The following is a 17991-nucleotide window of genomic DNA, read 5'->3' on the forward strand; positions in this document are numbered from 1 at the left end:
TGGCAACTCATAGCATTTGTCACTAGCTGAAGCCCCTCATTTCTGATGAGCCTTGGATCTTACCAACACTGACTCTGAGTGGCTGGGATCTCTTGACATTGCATGCTCTACAGTGGAAGTTTTCCCTATCTGGGAGGCACTTGATTGATTTTAAGTCTAATCTCCCTCCAGATTTCAAAAGTAAGCTCTCAATTGTTCCTGCATTCTGATTGTCTTGGAAAGCATAAAGCAACATTGATTGGCAATTATGGTAAACCCGTTGCCAGTTCCTAAACAGTTTGTCAGCTAAAGTAAATTGTCCCCGAGGGTGGAGCTGAGCTTGCAGACTCAGAGTAACAAAGCAAGAATTTAGATTTGAGCTACCTAGCTTATCATAAATCTCCAGAATCCCATTCTGAGCCAAAACCACATTTATTTGTATTTCATCCATGACAAAATGTCTGAAATGTAAATACAAATGATCCATTTAAGGCTGCATACATACCATACAGTTAAAACACATGCCTTCTCCCCCCCAAATCCTGGGAACTGTAGTTTACCCCTCACAGCACCCTTAACAAACAACAGTTCCCAGGATTCTTTGGGGAGAAGCCACGTGCTTTAAATGTATGGGGTGTGATACAGCCTAACACTGAGGGGTATGTGTTAACAAGCAGCTCTCCTGACCTTAGAATGCACCCTCCATAGTAGCGTCTCCTTTTCCGAAGAGTCCCAACCCAAATTAGACAACCATTAGACTAATTTTTTTTTAAAAAGCACATGTCGATCCTGGCTTTAATCAAGAAGGAGATATGCTGAATTAACCGGTCAAAAACAAAAAGCAATGGTTATGGATGGTCATTCTATTCAAAGATATTTGGGCCAGGAGATACACTACTTGAATCATGTTTCCCATCTGATTGCCACTGATCATATGACGACTTGTGAGTACATTTATTCATGCCTCTCCTGAGGGTCTTATCAGCAGATCAGCTCCCGGGACTGCCCCTAACAATGGAGAGTGTAGCAGAAGACAGCAAGCTGAATACCACGGCCAAGATTACCTTCCTTTCACACACAGAAACCTTTGCAGCCGCCCATAGACCGAGCAGGTAACCATGGGAAAGTTGGATGATGCAGGGTTAGGAGGGGGGATATATTTCAGATTCATAGGTGCCTAGGTGACCAAGCACCCAGGATTTTCCCATCCCTGGGAAAGAGGATGGATGCGGCCTCTTGGAACAGTGTGCGTGTGCAATGGATACTGGGGTGAATAATTCCTTTACCCACAATTCTCTGAGTACAAGGAACCAGTTGCCCAAGATGGCATCTCTGTGCTAACCATCATATAATTCAAAGGGTAAAATTCTAACCAGGTTTGGTTTGAAGGGCAAGAACGGCTAGGGGGTCCCCACCCAACATCTGGGAAGAGACTCATCCATAACCTTTATTTCAACCATGCAATATGAACCATTAGGATGTGTTAATTTCAGCTCTCTCCACTGTCCCTCCTCCTCCTCCTCCTTTATTACATTTGTATACCACCCCATAGCCAAAGCTCTCTGGGCTGTTTACAACAATTAAAAACAAATATACACATTTTAAAACACTTAAAAAAACAATTTAAATGTTTTTAATTTATATGCCCCACTCCACAACTATGGCGAGAGGCAAAGTCGAAGGAGACTCAGAAGCTGTCCCATTCATTTCTGTAGGTTTCTGTCTTCATTGGGTTGCTTGGCTTTTCCTCTGTTCACTTCACACACTTGACAAAAATTCATGCAACAACCAGCCGGCTCGTCTTCAGGGTCCAACAGGCCTCCGTGCAAGTTTATCACTTGAACAAGATAGGGAGCAAGCAGATGGCCTGGGAAAGAGAGTAGGGCCAAGATGGGTGTAAAAAGGGAGATAATTTGGGACATGTTCTCTAGAAAAGAGGGTTTATTTGCCTGAGTTTGGCAATGACATTAAGGGCAGGCTGAGCACTGGGAAAAGGCAGGCGATGGCATCAGAAGGAAAACAGAGAGTTTTGTCCAAGTCGACTCTAAACTGAGGAACAAGGTGCTGGGAAAGGTTGTCCATTGATGGAAGCTTTTCAAGATACCTAAAAAATGCATTTTCCCCACCTGCAGTTAAAGGCACAGGAATTGGGGCTGGTCCATGTAAGCTGGCAAACCAAGTTCTGGGACAGAATGAATAAGAATTGCTTTGCACCGGTAGAAAACAGAAAATGATTCCAGCTAATGCTGCGTGGCCTGCAAAGAGATCTAAGAAGTGGACTTCCCACCCTGTTCAGAGGACAAATTCCTCTGAAGGGGCAGTCTGAGAGTCTCTTGCAAAACACATACACAAATACACACAGAGAGAGAATCTTGTGGCTCCTGAAAGAAAGACTAGCAGGTTTTTATTGTGGAAGATGCTTTTCTGAATTAGAGCCCACTTCATCAGACAAATGAAGTGTTATGTAGCACACATACACAGAGAGAGAGGCAGAGCAAAAGGCAATGAAATGCAAAAGGTGCTGCGTGAGATATGTCTATCCAGGGGTGAACAGAAGGCAGATCAGAATCTGCTGGTAGATCTCTGAGTGATGTGCAGTAGATCAAGGAGGATTCTGATTCCCAATTGTTTAACAATAGCAACAATAAAAATACTGTAGATGGCTGAGCTGAAAAAAGTTTTTTGGGGGTGAAGTTCTGGTTCGTGGATCACAGGGGTTGTGTATCAAGCAAAGTAGATGTGAGACGCCTGCTCACCCCTCATCTATGCAAAGCTCAACGACATGCCAAATAAGCACCGTGACCATCCACAATAGCAGTAATTGGGTATTATTATTTGTGTTACCTGGACAGGATGGGTCTCAGTGAAGGGGAAAGTCAGGAATTGTCAACGACTGTATTGGTGGGACAAGAGGCGTAGCAGTCAGAGTGCTGAACTAGAACCTGGGAGATCAGCGTTCAAGACCCCACTCAGCCATGAAGCTCACTGGAGCTTCACCAGTCGCTGTTTCCCTCAGCCTAACCTAAAATGGGGAGGGAGGAGAACCGTGTATGCCAGCCTTGAACCCCTTGGAGAAAAGGTGGGATATAAATGCAGTAATAAAAGGAGGAAGCAGCTGCAGGGAAGCAACACAGGGCTCAGTTAAGGGAGGCTCTTTCCCCTGGTATTCAGTGCTATATTGCCTCTGACCATGGAGGCTCCATTTTTAGTTATCCTGGCTAACCACTGATAATAGATGTAGCTTATATGTCTAAGAGGCTTATTTTCTATGCCTGTCTGGAACTGGATTTTCTCTCCTGCTTTTGCCATCTTATTCACGTTGGATGTTTCTCCCTCTATCTCCCCTCCCCCTTTCTTCCAGCAAATCTCTGAATGATGATGAGAATAGGAAGCTTTTTGGGAAATGCAATCAGAGCCATGGGCACAACTATAGAGGTAAAGAGGAGGCCTTTCCAGTGAGTTTTTGTTGCATGCTGCCTCTGTGCTAAGACCCAGAACAAATTCTTCTGCAGGTGAACTGGGGATGGGCCAACATTGGAAAAGTTTTCCTCTTTGCAGGAAGTGATCCTGTTTGACATTTTTTTCCTGAGAAAACTGGAATGTGAGCAGAGATTTTCACACTGCGGGGGAGTGAAATCAAATGGGGTAAACTCAGCTTCAGTTGGCAAAACTGAGTAGTAAAGGTTTTCCTGGACTGCATCGCTTTAGGGTGCAGGGCTGCTGTATATCTGAATGCTCTTCCACTGGAGAAGAGGGAATACACTGCATGCAGAAAACTAGCAGCGCTTTAGGTCTGCCTGCCATGCTCATTTTCTATGTACAGGGAGCTGTTTTATTGGGGGGGGGAGCAATCCTGGAAAGGCTTGATCCCCCCCCCATCCATCTTTTCTGTTGTTGCAGAGAAGATGAGCTTCAGCTAGAGATGTGTTTTTCTCAACTGTTTGCTGTGGTACTCAGTAGGGACTGCAATGAATGTTAACAACTCCTCCCCTTGCCCTTTTCCCTCCTCTTTTACTTAGTGACAGCAACCATACGTGGACAGGTATGCTTTATTGTCGTCTTATCTCCCTTGCTGTTCTCATAGAATAGTAGAGTTGGAAGGAGCCTGCAAGGCCACCGAGTCCAACCCCCTATTGTTGTTTGTTTATTCTGTTTCGTTTTAAAAACAGATGTTGTGCTTTTACAAGGATCTGAACTTCTCAGCAATGTTTGAGAATCGAGATTTGCATCGGCTGTCATGTTTCAATGCATGGCCGAGAGATCAGAGCCCCTCATTTTTTCATAGGGGCTGCCCTGCTGGATTTCAGCCATCTCCATCCAGTTCAGCCTTTTGCTTCCAGCCATTCAGCCAGCCCAGTGCCTCTGGCCACACATAACCTGGGCACAATGGCCATGTCTTTCCCCTGCCCTTTGTCCGTAGCACCTGGCATTTCGAGGTAGACTGTCTCTGCAAGCTAATATCCATTGAAAAATCTCTCCTCCATTCCTTTTTAGATCACAATAATGTCCATCAGCACATCTTGTCATATTTCCTAGGGTTGATCCCTCTTGTAGTTGTTATTGTTGTTGTTGCTGCTGCTGCTAATAATAATAATAATAAATACCCAGGAGCAGTCCCAGGTCCTGTGCTTGGTCACAAGGGTAGGCTGTGAATGCTCTGAGAGCTGGGAAAATAAAAGATATGTTGTGATTTTAACAACAACCCCTGCGGTCCTACTGGAAGGAAGGGTGGGATATAAATCAAATAATAAATAACAATAAAACTTTTTGTACATTTATATACAACACTTAGAAATTCCGAATATGAAGCTATATATACACACCTGAAACAAAAATGAATAAATTGTTGTTGTTTGAACTTGCCTTACAGATCGACCCCATCAGTGGCATGTTCATGAATATTTACAAGCTTCAGGAATATATGCAGGTAATTCCACAGTTCCAAGTAAACCCTTTTGCACATCATTGTTATAGATACCTCTCAGACCCGAGTCGTGGTATGGGACCAAGTGGGCAAAGCAGAGGCAGCCTCTTACAGGGCAATCCATTTGTTACTCTGAGCAGGAAGCAAGCCTAAGAACATAACAGAGCAGCCCTGCTGGGTCAGAGCACCTTCTTTCTCACAGTGGCCACATAGAGATGCCCCAATGGGAGGGCCACAAACAGGGGGTGAAAGCAAGAACTCCATCCTGCTGTTGTTCTCCAGTGACTGGTAATTGTCATTGTGGCCTAATGCCTCTGATCACTAAGATTCAATTACCAACCACAGCCAGTAGCCGTTGATAGCCTTATCCTCCATGAATTTGCCTACTCCTCTTTTGAAAATGTACTGCCTTCATGTCGACCCTATGAATAGGGTTTTCATGGTAAGCAGTATTCAGAGGGGGTTTACCATTGCCCTCCAAGCTGGTGGCCATCACTGCCTCCTGTGGGAGCAAATTGCATAGTTTAACCATGCACAGGTACTTTCTTTTGCCTGTTCTGAATCTTACAACATTCGGCTTTATTGGATGACCCGAGTAGGCTCTAGTATTATGCGAGAGGTTGTCCACTGTCCACTTTCTCCACACCATGAATAATTCTATCAAACTCTTATCATACCATTTAGTTTTGAAGCTCTTTGGGTGGTGTTCAACACAAATCAGAGAAGATCGATGTTAATGGGCACAACTACGCTTTTGTGGCTTTTCTTATTTTCTCTTTACCAAAAGAAGCGGAGGGGGAGAAGAATCAAAATCCACTAATTAAACAACATTTAATGGCTACTGGTCACATCTCAGTGGAAGCAGCACAAAACAACAATGATTAACTTTTATATAGCACGACACTTTGCACACATTATCCCTGTGGTCCTTTCAACAATACCGTAAGAGAGAGGGAAATAGTTATCCCCATATCACAAGGCCGACACCAAAAAGGGTGGCCTGCCGAAGGTTACGATCTGAGTTCATGGCAGATCTGAAGTGGGGGCCCTTATATCTGCCTGCATGGTCGGAGGCAGCATGCTTGTGAATAGCTGGAAACCACAGGAGGAGAGAGTGCACTCAGGTCCTGCTAGCGGGATTCCATAGATATCTGGCTGCCCACGGTGAGAACAGGATACTGGACTAGATAGGCCACTGGGCCTGATCCAGGTACAGGGCTCTTCTTATAATCTTATATATGAGTAAAGGGAAGAGACCGCAGCCAACTCAATGGGGGAGTACATGCAGATGGCCCCAAGTTTAATCCACAGCGTCTCCAGCTAGCAGCAAACCCTCTTGATTGCACTACGCAGTTCCCGACAAGCTCCATAGTGCAGCCAATCCCAGTGGGGCTTGCTGTCAGTGCTAATCACTTGATCGGCAGGGTCAATGAGCCCCATTTGCCAAGCAGCAATTAGGAGCTCATATTAAGCACCCGATTGTTCCTTTGGAGTTGTGTCCTTAACTGCCCCAGGCCTGATGCCACGTATGACATCGTGTGGGAGAGGTGGCCTTGATTTGGGGAAAATGGCCTTGCAGGCCAAACTGGGGCCTGTACTGGGCCTGCAGGGCAGAGGTTCCCCACTCCTGAGATAAAAGGATCAGGTGGCACGTGAAAGGAAAGACCTTCTCTGCCTCTGACTGATAATCTGTTGCCAGTCAGAGTGAGAACTCTGAATTTTGAAAAGGCGTGAATCTTCTCTTGTGCCATCTAAATGGATACAGATACAAAAGAACACAGAAACTATATCTTCTTCACTGTTTGGGGGGGGGGAAACGGGACGCTTTGACTTAAAAACATCAAACCAGCAGCAAATTCCAACAGCATAGAACTGCATAAAATATCCCCTTCTCTTATAGAATATCTTTAACAAACAGACGACAGTCTATATGTCTGATGGCTACACTTGTCAGATGATGTTCATTAATCCACTGACTGATTGGGTTCTTTCTCCAGCACCAGTTCAAAGGCATCAAGATATGAATGTCTTCATTTCTCAGGAACAGTCTCCTCTCCCTTGTAAACAACAACATTCTTGTCTGTTTCGTATACTTTGACTTTATAAAGAGTCCCCTTAGGAAGGCACTTCTGGAGGTTTTCCCAGATGAATACAGCAACATTCTCTGTAGTACTGCAAGGAAAAACTGTGAGAGTTAGCTATTCTGCCCTTCTAGTGTAGATTTCTGTCATCTTCACACACACCTCAGATGTTCCTACTCCAGAGAGAGAAGCTGCTGCAGATCACTGCACAATGAGGTACCAGAGTCCTCTGTTGACGTAACCTTTATACCCTTCCACACACATCTTTGAATGTTTTTGCCAATTATTTTTGAGTTTCATAAAACTTTTTTTGCGCTAATCCAAAACAGGTTATCTGGGCACTCATATTAGAAACTGCTGCCGAGGAAGATTTGCCCTCTTCAGTAAGAGTAGACACTGGCAAGGGCTACCCCAGCCACAAGTACTGCAACTGCATCAAAACAGATCCTCCACCCAAATCAGTGTGGTGTTAATCAGGCAGGATGGCTGCACATCTGAGGATAAACCATAACCTTGGCAAAGGAATCCGACAAGCTTCAGAAAGACCAGCTGAGAAATAAGAGATGGAATGCCCATCCCAGGTAACTCCTAATGCTCACTGCTGCCCTTTAATCCAGCTGTACAAAACTCCAAGCATGGCTGTTCCATATGGTGCAGGGCATGGATGATTCCTTGGTTTCAACACAACCAGCTTCTAGCCCTCATTGCTGGCTACAGCTTACAAGTGTGCAGGCACTATGCCTTAGAAGCTAACCTTTCCCCCTCAAGCAATCAACATCTCACTCACTCACGCACCCAGCCCCTCTTTCCATGAGTACAACATCTAACGGTACTCTGCATTTGTCTCTGCTGAGTTTCATTTTGGTAGTTTTGGCCCAAGTCCCATTCTGCCAAGGTCATTCTGAATTTTATTCCTGTCTTCTGAGGCATTAGCAACCCCATTCCAGTTTTGTGTGATCTGCAAATCTGACAAGGATTCTGTCCAAACCATCATCTAAGTCACTAATAAAGATGCTGTTGAGTCCCAGGACTGAACCCTGCTTGGACATTTCCCCCAGTTTGATGAGGAACAACGGGTGAGCTCTCTTTGGGTTCTCCAACCCACTGTAGAAACTACCCGACTGTATTATCACCTGCCCAGAGGTGGGCAACCTGTGGCCCTCCAGATGTTGTTAAACTGCAAATCCCACCATCCCTAGCCATTGGCCAAGCTGGTTGGGGCCAATGGGGCTGGAGTTCAGCAACATCTGGAGGGCCACAGGTCGCCCACCTCGGATGAAGACTGCATGCTATCAAAATATCACGGGGGACTTTGTCAAACGTTTTGCTGACATCAAGATTAAATTATGCCTACACCATTCCCACAATCCACTAAGCTAGTTACCTAATAAGAGAGATATAAGATTAATCGTGCAAGAGGAACAGCCCCGGTTCATCATGAAGTGGGGGAGGTTCGCCTACCTTACAACATTGGCAAAATAGGAGACATCCTTATCCAGATTCTTGTGATCAAGAGGCTCCATAATAGCTTCCTGAGAAAGACAGAAGGGAGGTTGAGCAGCTGTGTCCATGGCCAGTGTGGTGTAGGGGTCAGAGTGCTGGACTAGGACCTGGGAGACCTGGATTCAAATCCCCACTCAGCCACGAAGCTCACTGATTGACCTTAAGCCAGTCACCATCTCTCAGCCTAGCCTACCTCACACGGCTGCTGTGAGGACAAAATGGGGAGGCCACCTTGAGCTCCCTAGCGAAGGGTATTAGTAATAATAAATAACAAACATGTAATTCAGAGCTTGGAAAAGTTACTTTTTTGAACTACAACTCCCATCAGCCCCAGCCAGCATGGCCACTGGATTGGGCTGATGGGAGTTGTAGTTCAAAAAAGTAACTTTTCCAAGCTCTGGATAATTAATAACATGTAAATAAAAATGAACGAAAGCCTGCTCTGTTTGCATACTGGCTGTTGGTTCTTCTTATAGGTGCCTAATTATGTCTATTTCAGTGGGTTGCTTCTGATCAGGTTGCTGCATCTCATGATCTGCATCTCATGTAGGAAGGTGGGAGAGAAATATTTCATTGCTCCAATTCTTGAGTCCCCAACATTCTTGCACAGGATTCAGAAGAACTCTCATGCACAGAAGTCTCCCACTGAGGAACCTTTCCCAGAGTAGCGACACATATTGCTCCGGAGGATACATCCCCGCCACTAAGATCGAGGGAGACAAGCAACTCATCGGCCACCTACCTCTGGCCTTGGCTTAGGAGGCTGATGCATCCCCTGCCTCTTCTCACAAGCCCTCAAGGTTGCGCTCACCGCCTGCCCACCCCCACTCATTCAATGAAAACACAGTGTTGTTACCTCCATGTAGCCTTTCAGATCAGTGAGGTTGATCACCATCCCTGTAATAGGATCAATCTGCAAGACAAACGCAAGCAGAGTCTGAACTGAGAGTTGTTGGCTGCAGTCCTAAAAGCAAAGGCATCAGGAAGGCCCACTGTCTGACATCCACGGGGCTTCTGAGAAAAACTGGCTCAGCTTACGGTCCAAAACTGTATGCAACTTTCTGGCAAATATGGCGACATCCCACGGCCAATGAGCAAGATGGGGCAGGTTCAACGCAAGAAGGGGAACTGCCACGTACCAAGAAGAGAGTGCCACAACAGCTCCTCTTTCACGAAACACACCTAAGTGTGGAGAAAGTGGACAGGGAAACGTTTTTCTCTCACACACTCTCTCTCCTAACACTAGAACTCGGGGCCATCCAATGAAACGGCACACTGAAAAGTTCAGGAGGGACAAAAGAAAGGACTTCACACAGACAGCATGCAGTAAAACTTTGGAATTTGTTGCCACAAGCTATAGCGATGGGTACCAACGTGGATGGCTTTAAAAGAGGAACAGACAAATTCATGGAGGATTATAAGGCTATCAGCAATGACTATACTCCACTCCCACTGTTGGGGGCCTCTGAAGACCGGTTGCTGGGAACTGGAAGTGGGGAGAGGGCTTTTGCACTCAGCTCCTGCTTGTGGCCTTCCCACTGGGACATCTGTCTGGCCACTGTGAGGACAAAGTGCTAGAGTAGCCGGCTCTTGGCCTCATCCAGCAGGGCTCTTCCTATGAGCAGGAAGGAGCAGAAAAGCTACATATTCCATAATGGAACCAGCAAAGACATTTGTCTGTCTGTGACCACCTCTCAGCCTTAGTCCATAACAAAGATGAACAGGTTGGTAACCAAAATCTCACACTGCGTAACGACTCTTTGAATAGCCTGTTTAAATACCAGCCTTAGCAGAAGGCCTTGCCGCCCCAGTGAGAGCCAAAATGTAACTTTTCTGCAGCTCACACTTTGCCAAGTATGTTGGACTTTGATCTCTCACGGTTGGTGAGAGAACATGAGCTCTGCCTGATGGGGAGACTTGTTATAAGCCACAGACGTAAGATTTTGCAGCCCTGATGTGGGAGAAATTCTGTTTTAGACAACAAAGAAAAGTGTATGCACCCTCACAGCACCCTCGACAGCTGCAAGAAATTAGGGAAGCCTGTCTGGAGCTCCCAGTGATGGACGGAAGTTTGCTATGTTCGAGTTTGTTATCAAAAAGTTTGACGTTGCAATCAAAACTGAGAAGGGAGATTGCGGGGAGCGGGAGGGAGAGAAATTGTTTTAACTGACTGGCTTTTCTTCTTTCAGGCATTTCCTTTGCGCTAAGTCCGCCTCCCTGCAAGACACAGTTCTAAATCAAACTGCAGACCAGATCTATTCAAGACAGTAACGTCAGAATTTTACCCTTCAGCTTTCTGGAAAAGCTCTGGAACTTTTCTCACTCAGAAAAGGCAATTATCTGATTCCCAGTACAATTGGGTCTAAGAAATCAGAAATTAATGCCTGGGCTTTTTTAAGGCAAAGGGATCCGGTAAAACAGAAACAACATTACTTCCGGCACGCTTGATGCTTTATGCCCCAAACTGGAAAACTCAAGGCATGAGGCTTCCCTGTCCTCTACATATGTCCCCTTGTAACTCCCTCATAGCCCCTAACAGGAAGCTAGCCCCGTATGGTCTACTCTGATTGCCAGGAGCTCTCCAGGTTCTCAAGAAGAGGATGTTTCCATCACCTGCTAACTTAAAACCCTTCCGCTACAGATCACAGAAGAGTAGAATAGGGAGGGGCCTATAAGGCCATCAAGTCCAACCCCCTGCTTAATGCAGGAATCCAAATCAAAGCATTCCCATGTGGGGGACTGAATCTGGGAACCTGTGCATGCAAAGCAGGGGCTCTGCTGCTCAGCTCTGGCCATTTGGCAATAATCTGGACCACTTTTGTCTTCTCCTCCCCGTATTCTCTCCATGACAAAAACCATCACGGCAACAGTTTCACATCTTTGAGTAATGAAGAAACAACTGCCAGAATCACAAGACGTAGACAATTATAGCTTTCTTGGTGTAGAGATCACCCTTGGACTTCACCTGGAAAGGATGCCCAGTCCCAGTTCTGAAGCTGGAGGAGGGAGGCACCACAGCTTGGAAGCAAGGAAGGAAAGCCCGGATGCACATGGCAAACAGTTTTGTGCCCTGAAAGTGAACCCAGGGGTGTTGGAGAATCCAGAATCAGAAGCGAGTTTGTTGAAGGCAGTATGTCTCCGAATACCAGATGCTGGAGCCCACAGGAGGGGAGAGTTCTGTTGCACTCAAGTCCTGTTTGTGGGCTTCCCAAGAAAGGGCATCTGGCTGACCACCGTGAGAACAGGATAGGATGCTGGACGAGAGGGGCCACTGGCCTGATCCAGATGTTCCCTTCCCCAACATGAAGGAAACCCATTTTTTCCACCCTCAACACTAGCAGTTCCCGAGAAAAACCTCCATCTAGGTTGAAATCCAAAAACCACAGTATGGGCAGTACCTTTACTAAGGCCAAAATGTTGCAAAGCGAAGACTGGATAAAACCCAGGTTGGTAGATAACTAGAACCTAGAAATATCATGCTGGAACCGGTACTTGGACACCTTCTGGACTTTCATGCCTTCTTGGAATTGTAACTGTCATGAGCCAATTTTCTGTTATGATATGCAAGGATGTAAAGAGGAATGTTGTTTCCATTTAATTTAATTTTTGTATATTGTATTGTTTATATTGTATATTATTGTATTTTTATACCTGTTTATTTTTTTTGTATAAATAAACTAATAATAATAATAAAAAATAAAAAATGTAAAAGTAATTACTGACCATGGGCAGATTGCAAAGGAGGGGGGGGAGGGAGGGAGGTTTACTATTTTGTTGTAAGTAGTGTGACTGTGTTCCTCTTTATTAAAATATTTTTTAAAAAAATCATGTTGGTGCCTAAACATCTGAGACATATTGCAAACTCTTGAAAAGACCACGCTTACCTCTCCACGCACAGTTACTTCCACTGGGGGGGAGGGACAGGGGAAAAAAAAAGAAAAATACCAAGTTAGGGTGGGTGTCAAGATAAGATAAACAATTAGGATAACATACACAGAGATACTTATCAATTTCAGGAAAAAACAAACAAAAACCCTTTCTATCTCATCTTCCTCTGCCGGGACCGGGACCTGGTGCGAGATGTAAGTGTTGTTGAACCGATTGGGAGCAGTGACCACAGTGCTATTAAATTAAACATACATGTAACTGGCCAATTGCCACAAAATCCAACACGGTCACATTTGACTTCAAAAGAGGAAACTTCACAAAAATGAGGGGATTGGTAAAAAGAAAGCTGAAAAACAAAGTCCAGAGGGTCACATCACTCAAAAATCCTTGGAAGTTGTTTAAAAACACTATATTAGAAGCTCAGCTGGAGTGCATACCGCAGATCAGAAAAGGTACTGCCAGGGCCAAGAAGATGCCAGCATGGTTAACGAGCAAAGTCAAGGAAGCTCTTAGAGGCAAAAAGTCTTCCTTCAAAAAATGGAAGTCTTGTCCGAATGAAGAAAATAAAAAAGAACACAAACTCTGGCAAAAGAAATGCAAGAAGACAATAAGGGATGCTAAAAAAGAATTTGAGGAGCACATTGCTAAGAACATAAAAACCAACAACAAAAAATTCTATAAATACATTCAAAGCAGGAGACCATCTAGGGAGACGATTGGACCCTTGGATGATAAGGGAGTCAAAGGTGTATTAAAGAACGATAAGGAGATTGCAGAGAAGCTAAATGAATTCTTTGCATCTGTCTTCACAGTGGAAGATATAGGGCAGATCCCTGAACCTGAACTAACATTTGCAGGAAGGGATTCTGAGGAACTGAGACAAATAGTGGTAACGAGAGAGGAAGTTCTAAGCTTAATGGACAATATAAAAACTGACAAATCACCGGGCCCGGATGGCATCCACCCGAGAGTTCTCAAAGAACTCAAATGTGAAATTGCTGATCTGCTAACTAAAATATGTAACTTGTCCCGCAGGTCCTCCTCCGTGCCTGAGGACTGGAAAGTGGCAAATGTAACGCCAATCTTCAAAAAGGGATCCAGAGGGGATCCCGGAAATTACAGGCCAGTTAGCTTAACTTCTGTCCCTGGAAAACTGGTAGAAAGTATTATTAAAGCTAGATTAACTAAGCACATAGAAGAACAAGCCTTGCTGAAGCAGAGCCAGCATGGCTTCTGCAAGGGAAAGTCCTGTTTCAGTAACCTATTAGAATTCTTTGAGAGTGTCAACAAGCATATAGATAGAGGTGATCCAGTGGACATAGTGTACTTAGACTTTCAAAAAGCGTTTGACAAGGTACCTCACCAAAGGCTTCTGAGGAAGCTTAGCAGTCATGGAATAAGAGGAGAGGTCCTCTTGTGGATAAGAAATTGGTTAAGAAGCAGAAAGCAGAGAGTAGGAATAAACGGACAGTTCTCCCAATTGAGGGCTGTAGAAAGTGGAGTCCCTCAAGGATCGGTATTGGGACCTGTACTTTTCAACTTGTTCATTAATGACCTAGAATTAGGAGTGAGCAGTGAAGTGGCCAAGTTTGCTGATCAGGGTTGTTAAAACAAAAAGGGATTGCGAAGAGCTCCAAAAAGACCTCTCCAAACTGAGTGAATGGGCAGAAAAATGGCAAATGCAATTCAATATAAACAAGTGTAAAATTATGCATATTGGAGCAAAAAATCTGAATTTCACATATACGCTCATGGGGTCTGAACTGGCGGTGACCGACCAGGAGAGAGACCTCGGGGTTGCAGTGGACAGCACGATGAAAATGTCGACCCAGTGTGCGGCAGCTGTGAAAAAGGCAAATTCCATGCTAGCGATAATTAGGAAAGGTATTGAAAATAAAACAGCTGATATCATAATGCCATTGTATAAATCTATGGTGCGGCCGCATTTGGAATACTGTGTACAGTTCTGGTCGCCTCATCTCAAAAAGGATATTATAGAGTTGGAAATGGTTCAGAAGAGGGCAACCAGAATGATCAAGGGGATGGAGCGACTCCCTTACGAGGAAAGGTTGCAGCATTTGGGGCTTTTTAGTTTAGAGAAAAGGCGGGTCAGAGGAGACATGATAGATTTGTATAAAATTATGCATGGCATTGAGAAAGTGGATAGAGAAAAGTTATTCTCCCTCTCTCATAATACTAGAACTCGTGGACATTCAAAGAAGCTGAATGTTGGAAGATTCAGGACAGATAAAAGGAAGTACTTCTTTACTCAGCGCATAGTTAAACTATGGAATTTGCTCCCACAAGATGCAGTAATGGCCACCAGCTTGGACGCCTTTAAAAGAAGATTAGACAAATTCATGGAGGACAGGGCTATCAATGGCTACTAGCCATGATGGCTGTGCTCTGCCACCCTAGTCAGAGGCAGCATGCTTCTGAAAACCAGTTGCCGGAAGCCTCAGGAGGGGAGAGTGTTCTTGCACTCGGGTCCTGCTTGCGGGCTTTCCCCAGGCACCTGGTTGGCCACTGTGAGAACAGGATGCTGGACTAGATGGACCACTGGCCTGATCCAGCAGGCTCTTCTTATGTTCTTATGTTCACCTTCAGTCCCTCCCAAAGGCTCATTTAACAGATCCACAGCCAACACAGGAGGTCTGGAGATACCAAATAGTTACAATTTATTCCCCCTTCTTATACCAAACATCTGTTGACTTCCACAAAGGGCATCTTGTAATTTAATGATTTTCCTCTACAGGGAAATAATCTTATTTCAAGAATGCAAAATTCACATGGATTTTGCAAAAAAAACAAGTGTGCAGAGTAGTCTTTTTCTTTCCAATCCACATTAATTTTCCATTCCAATGCAAGGTTTCCAACACATATGCTTTCACAGAAGGTAGAAGAAGATATTCTCCAAAGGAATATCACCTGCACATGAATACCTCCTCCATTATATACCACATCGAATACACCAAGCTTATCAGGCATAAGTACAAACAAGCCCGCTTTAGAAGAGTTTAGTCGGTAAGGCTCTTGGCTCAAATCCTATCCTAATACCAGGAGTTTTAAAACTACACCCTGCTGTGGCTGTAGATGAGTATTCAGGTTAGCTGGTCTTCACCTTTGTAGTTGTGTCCATGTCCATTGGGGTTATTGCATTTCCCAAAAAGTTTCATATTTTCTTCATCACTCAGCAAGTTGCTGTGGAGGGGAGAAGGACTGCATTAAATAATTAGTTACTAGTGCATATTTTCACTGATTTAAATATGTGCGGTGGGCCAGCTTTTGTTTTTCCTACAGTTTTAACACCAGTTTTATACACATTTCAGGCTAGTTTTTCATTCCATGCATGTCCATCACCACAGAAGAAAGCAGAGCTTGTTCTCCCTTTTCTTTTTTGACAAAGACATTTTAGAAGAGCACTGCTCTTCATGACCAGCACTTCCTTTCCAGAGCTTTTACTTGCATGATTTTTAAATCATAGGAATCTAGACTGGGTGATTCAAGGACAGCTCGCAATCAAATATAATGAAAAGGCAAAAAAAATAGTCAGGCTCTTTTAGAGGATGAAAAAATACACGTAACTAGCTGCAGAAATAATTTGGGGAACATTTTCACATGTAAGGATTGCAGTCATTCCTGAAGACATTTACTCACAAGTAGGCCCCACTGAGTCCAACACTGAATATTTCTTAGTAAAAGTGCAAGACCTGAAGAAGCTACAAAGTCAGCCCCCCCACCCCTGATTTGGGGGTAGAGGACAAAAGGGAAAGGTGACGTCTAGGTCCATCATTCCTCTACCGCCAACACTGCAGAGATGCAGGACTGAGAAACGCAGCTGGCTGCACCTCCCTCGCTCATGTCCACTTCATGTTTGGAAACACAGCTCTCCACTTTCACTCTTTTGCATGTTTCCATGAGACACAACAGCATGTCCTAATCCTCACACCATGTAAAGGGGTGAATTAGCACTGAGCAGGTGAGCAAGATACAACTGTGGTTGGTCAGTGGTGAGAGGGAAGGATGTACTTTGCGCATGCTCAAAGGTATTTTCCCTTCTCCCCAATTTCATCATGACTCACTTTGGTATTGCAAGCAGATTCCAAGGCTCAGCCCTAGTATAAATGAAACCTTGGGGAATTTTTTTTTTTTTTAAAAAAACCCAGCACATTTATCTTGCTCTGCAACAAAATGAGTTGGACACACTGTACATGCTCAAAGATACTGTCCATAATCCTTATACCTTGCTTGACAGCTCACTTTTGGTATGACAACCATTCTGAGGCTGAGCCCCTGCACCAACTTTCACACACACACAGCCACACTCCAAGACATACAGGAAAAAAATGTCAACCAATCATCATCCTTTCTTGTATGCATACAATACACTCTGAACACTTCCTATACATGCTTGCTGCTGTGGTGTCGATGTCGAAAACACACACTGTAATTTTTTTAAGAAGTGGGATACCTCCATATTGCTTATTTGCTCAGCACTTTGCACATACTCAGAGGCACTGTCTCCTTTAACCTTAACGTCACATAGAACTAGGAGTCTCAACCACGACCTTGTTGCAAAAAGACTTCTAGGCTGAGCTTTGGTGTACAAGCAGGCAAGGAGGGAGCACACACGCAACGCCACCCCACCCCGGGGGTAAAAAACAACAACCACTCCTGCGCATGCGCACAAACACAGCTCGCCCCCACCCCACATTTTCAGCAAACAGCCAAAAAGGAGCGCTTCTTGGTTATCTTTCCCCCGCGCCCCCGGCACCTGTGTAGCCGGTGGGAGGCACTGAAGCAGACGTAGCGGGAGACCCTAGCCAGGCGGCTAGGCCCAGCGAAGCGCAAAGGCGTCTCCATAGCAACGCCAGGCAGGCGACACTCTCTCGTTTTTTTCCGCCGGGCCTGCGCTTCAAGGTTTCACGGCGGTACTGAGCCTGCGCAGGGCGCCGAGGACGCATGCTCAGTAGCGGCCATTGACACCTCCTTATCTCCCTCTGCCCTCGAGGGAACAGCTTTGTTGCTGTTTGGAAAGTTTGTGCAAGAGCTGCAGAGCCGGTGCCAAGACCAGTCTCCCAATGCATCCACTGCCCTTACGCATTACACAGATGGTCTTTGTGGAAGAAAATGTTAGAAAGATTAGAGTTGCATGGTAGGCGCCCTGAGATTAATTTGTTATGTGCCTTCAAGCCGATTACGACGTATGGTGACCCTATGAATCAACGACCTCCAAGAGCATCTGATATAAACCACACTGTTCAGAATAGGAGGCCTTTGAGAAGTAGGCCCAAGGCCCTCTCAATTGACTTAGGGTGGGTGTTGAGCGATTCCTCAGCGCATTGCCAAACTCAGCCCCCTCCCAATCTGAAAAGTGCCTCTCCCATCTCCCTCCTTCCAAAAGGAAGCCCAGCGTCTCCGCATGACTTTCTACATAATCGCCTGCCTGTAGCTGCTTCTCTCTCTAAATCAGCCGCTTGCGGATGCAGTGCTCCCTCGGTAGGAAGGGCACGTGGCTCCCTCTCTGGCTGTTGCTGAACAGGCCTTGGAAAGCAGAGGCACGTTTCAGTCAGTTTGCAAAGGAGTCATGTTGCTGGTTCAGCAAGACTTCCCTTT

The 17991-nt window shown here is 45.1% G+C and overlaps 2 protein-coding genes across 2 annotated transcripts; one reads left to right on the top strand and one right to left on the bottom strand.

The window, feature by feature from the left end:
• The first annotated feature begins 993 nt into the window (after positions 1–993).
• Positions 994–6927, top strand: LOC133386492 (6-pyruvoyl tetrahydrobiopterin synthase-like). The gene is made up of 5 exons (XM_061630148.1): positions 994–1091; positions 3341–3414; positions 3999–4021; positions 4850–4906; positions 6901–6927. Exons 1-5 carry the CDS (start codon positions 994–996, stop codon positions 6925–6927), a joined length of 279 nt encoding a protein of 92 aa, XP_061486132.1.
• LOC133386527 (6-pyruvoyl tetrahydrobiopterin synthase-like) lies at positions 4781–17297 on the bottom strand. The gene is made up of 6 exons (XM_061630190.1): positions 17150–17297; positions 15497–15576; positions 12372–12394; positions 9344–9400; positions 8446–8516; positions 4781–7075 (listed from the first exon to the last, which is right to left on the bottom strand). Exons 1-6 carry the CDS (start codon positions 17236–17238, stop codon positions 6934–6936), a joined length of 462 nt encoding a protein of 153 aa, XP_061486174.1. The 5' UTR covers positions 17239–17297; the 3' UTR covers positions 4781–6933.
• Between the last annotated feature and the right edge of the window lie 694 nt (positions 17298–17991).

This window comes from Rhineura floridana, chromosome 6, assembly GCF_030035675.1.
Source record: "Rhineura floridana isolate rRhiFlo1 chromosome 6, rRhiFlo1.hap2, whole genome shotgun sequence".
Classification (NCBI taxonomy): Eukaryota; Metazoa; Chordata; class Lepidosauria; order Squamata; family Rhineuridae; genus Rhineura; species Rhineura floridana.

Coding starts and splice junctions, on each gene's coding strand:
- LOC133386492 (XM_061630148.1), top strand. CDS start 994: ATGGAGAGTGTAGCAGAAGACAGCAAGCTGAATACCACGGCCAAGATT. Junction 3,415..3,998: donor CCATGGGCACAACTATAGAG/GTAAAGAGGAGG, acceptor TCTTTTACTTAG/TGACAGCAACCATACGTGGA. Junction 4,907..6,900: donor AGCTTCAGGAATATATGCAG/GTAATTCCACAG, acceptor TTCTTTCTCCAG/CACCAGTTCAAAGGCATCAA.
- LOC133386527 (XM_061630190.1), bottom strand. CDS start 17,238: ATGGAGACGCCTTTGCGCTTCGCTGGGCCTAGCCGCCTGGCTAGGGTC. Junction 15,577..17,149: donor GCCTCCCACCGGCTACACAG/GTGCCGGGGGCG, acceptor TCCCCTCCACAG/CAACTTGCTGAGTGATGAAG. Junction 8,517..9,343: donor ATCTGAAAGGCTACATGGAG/GTAACAACACTG, acceptor TGTCTTTCTCAG/GAAGCTATTATGGAGCCTCT.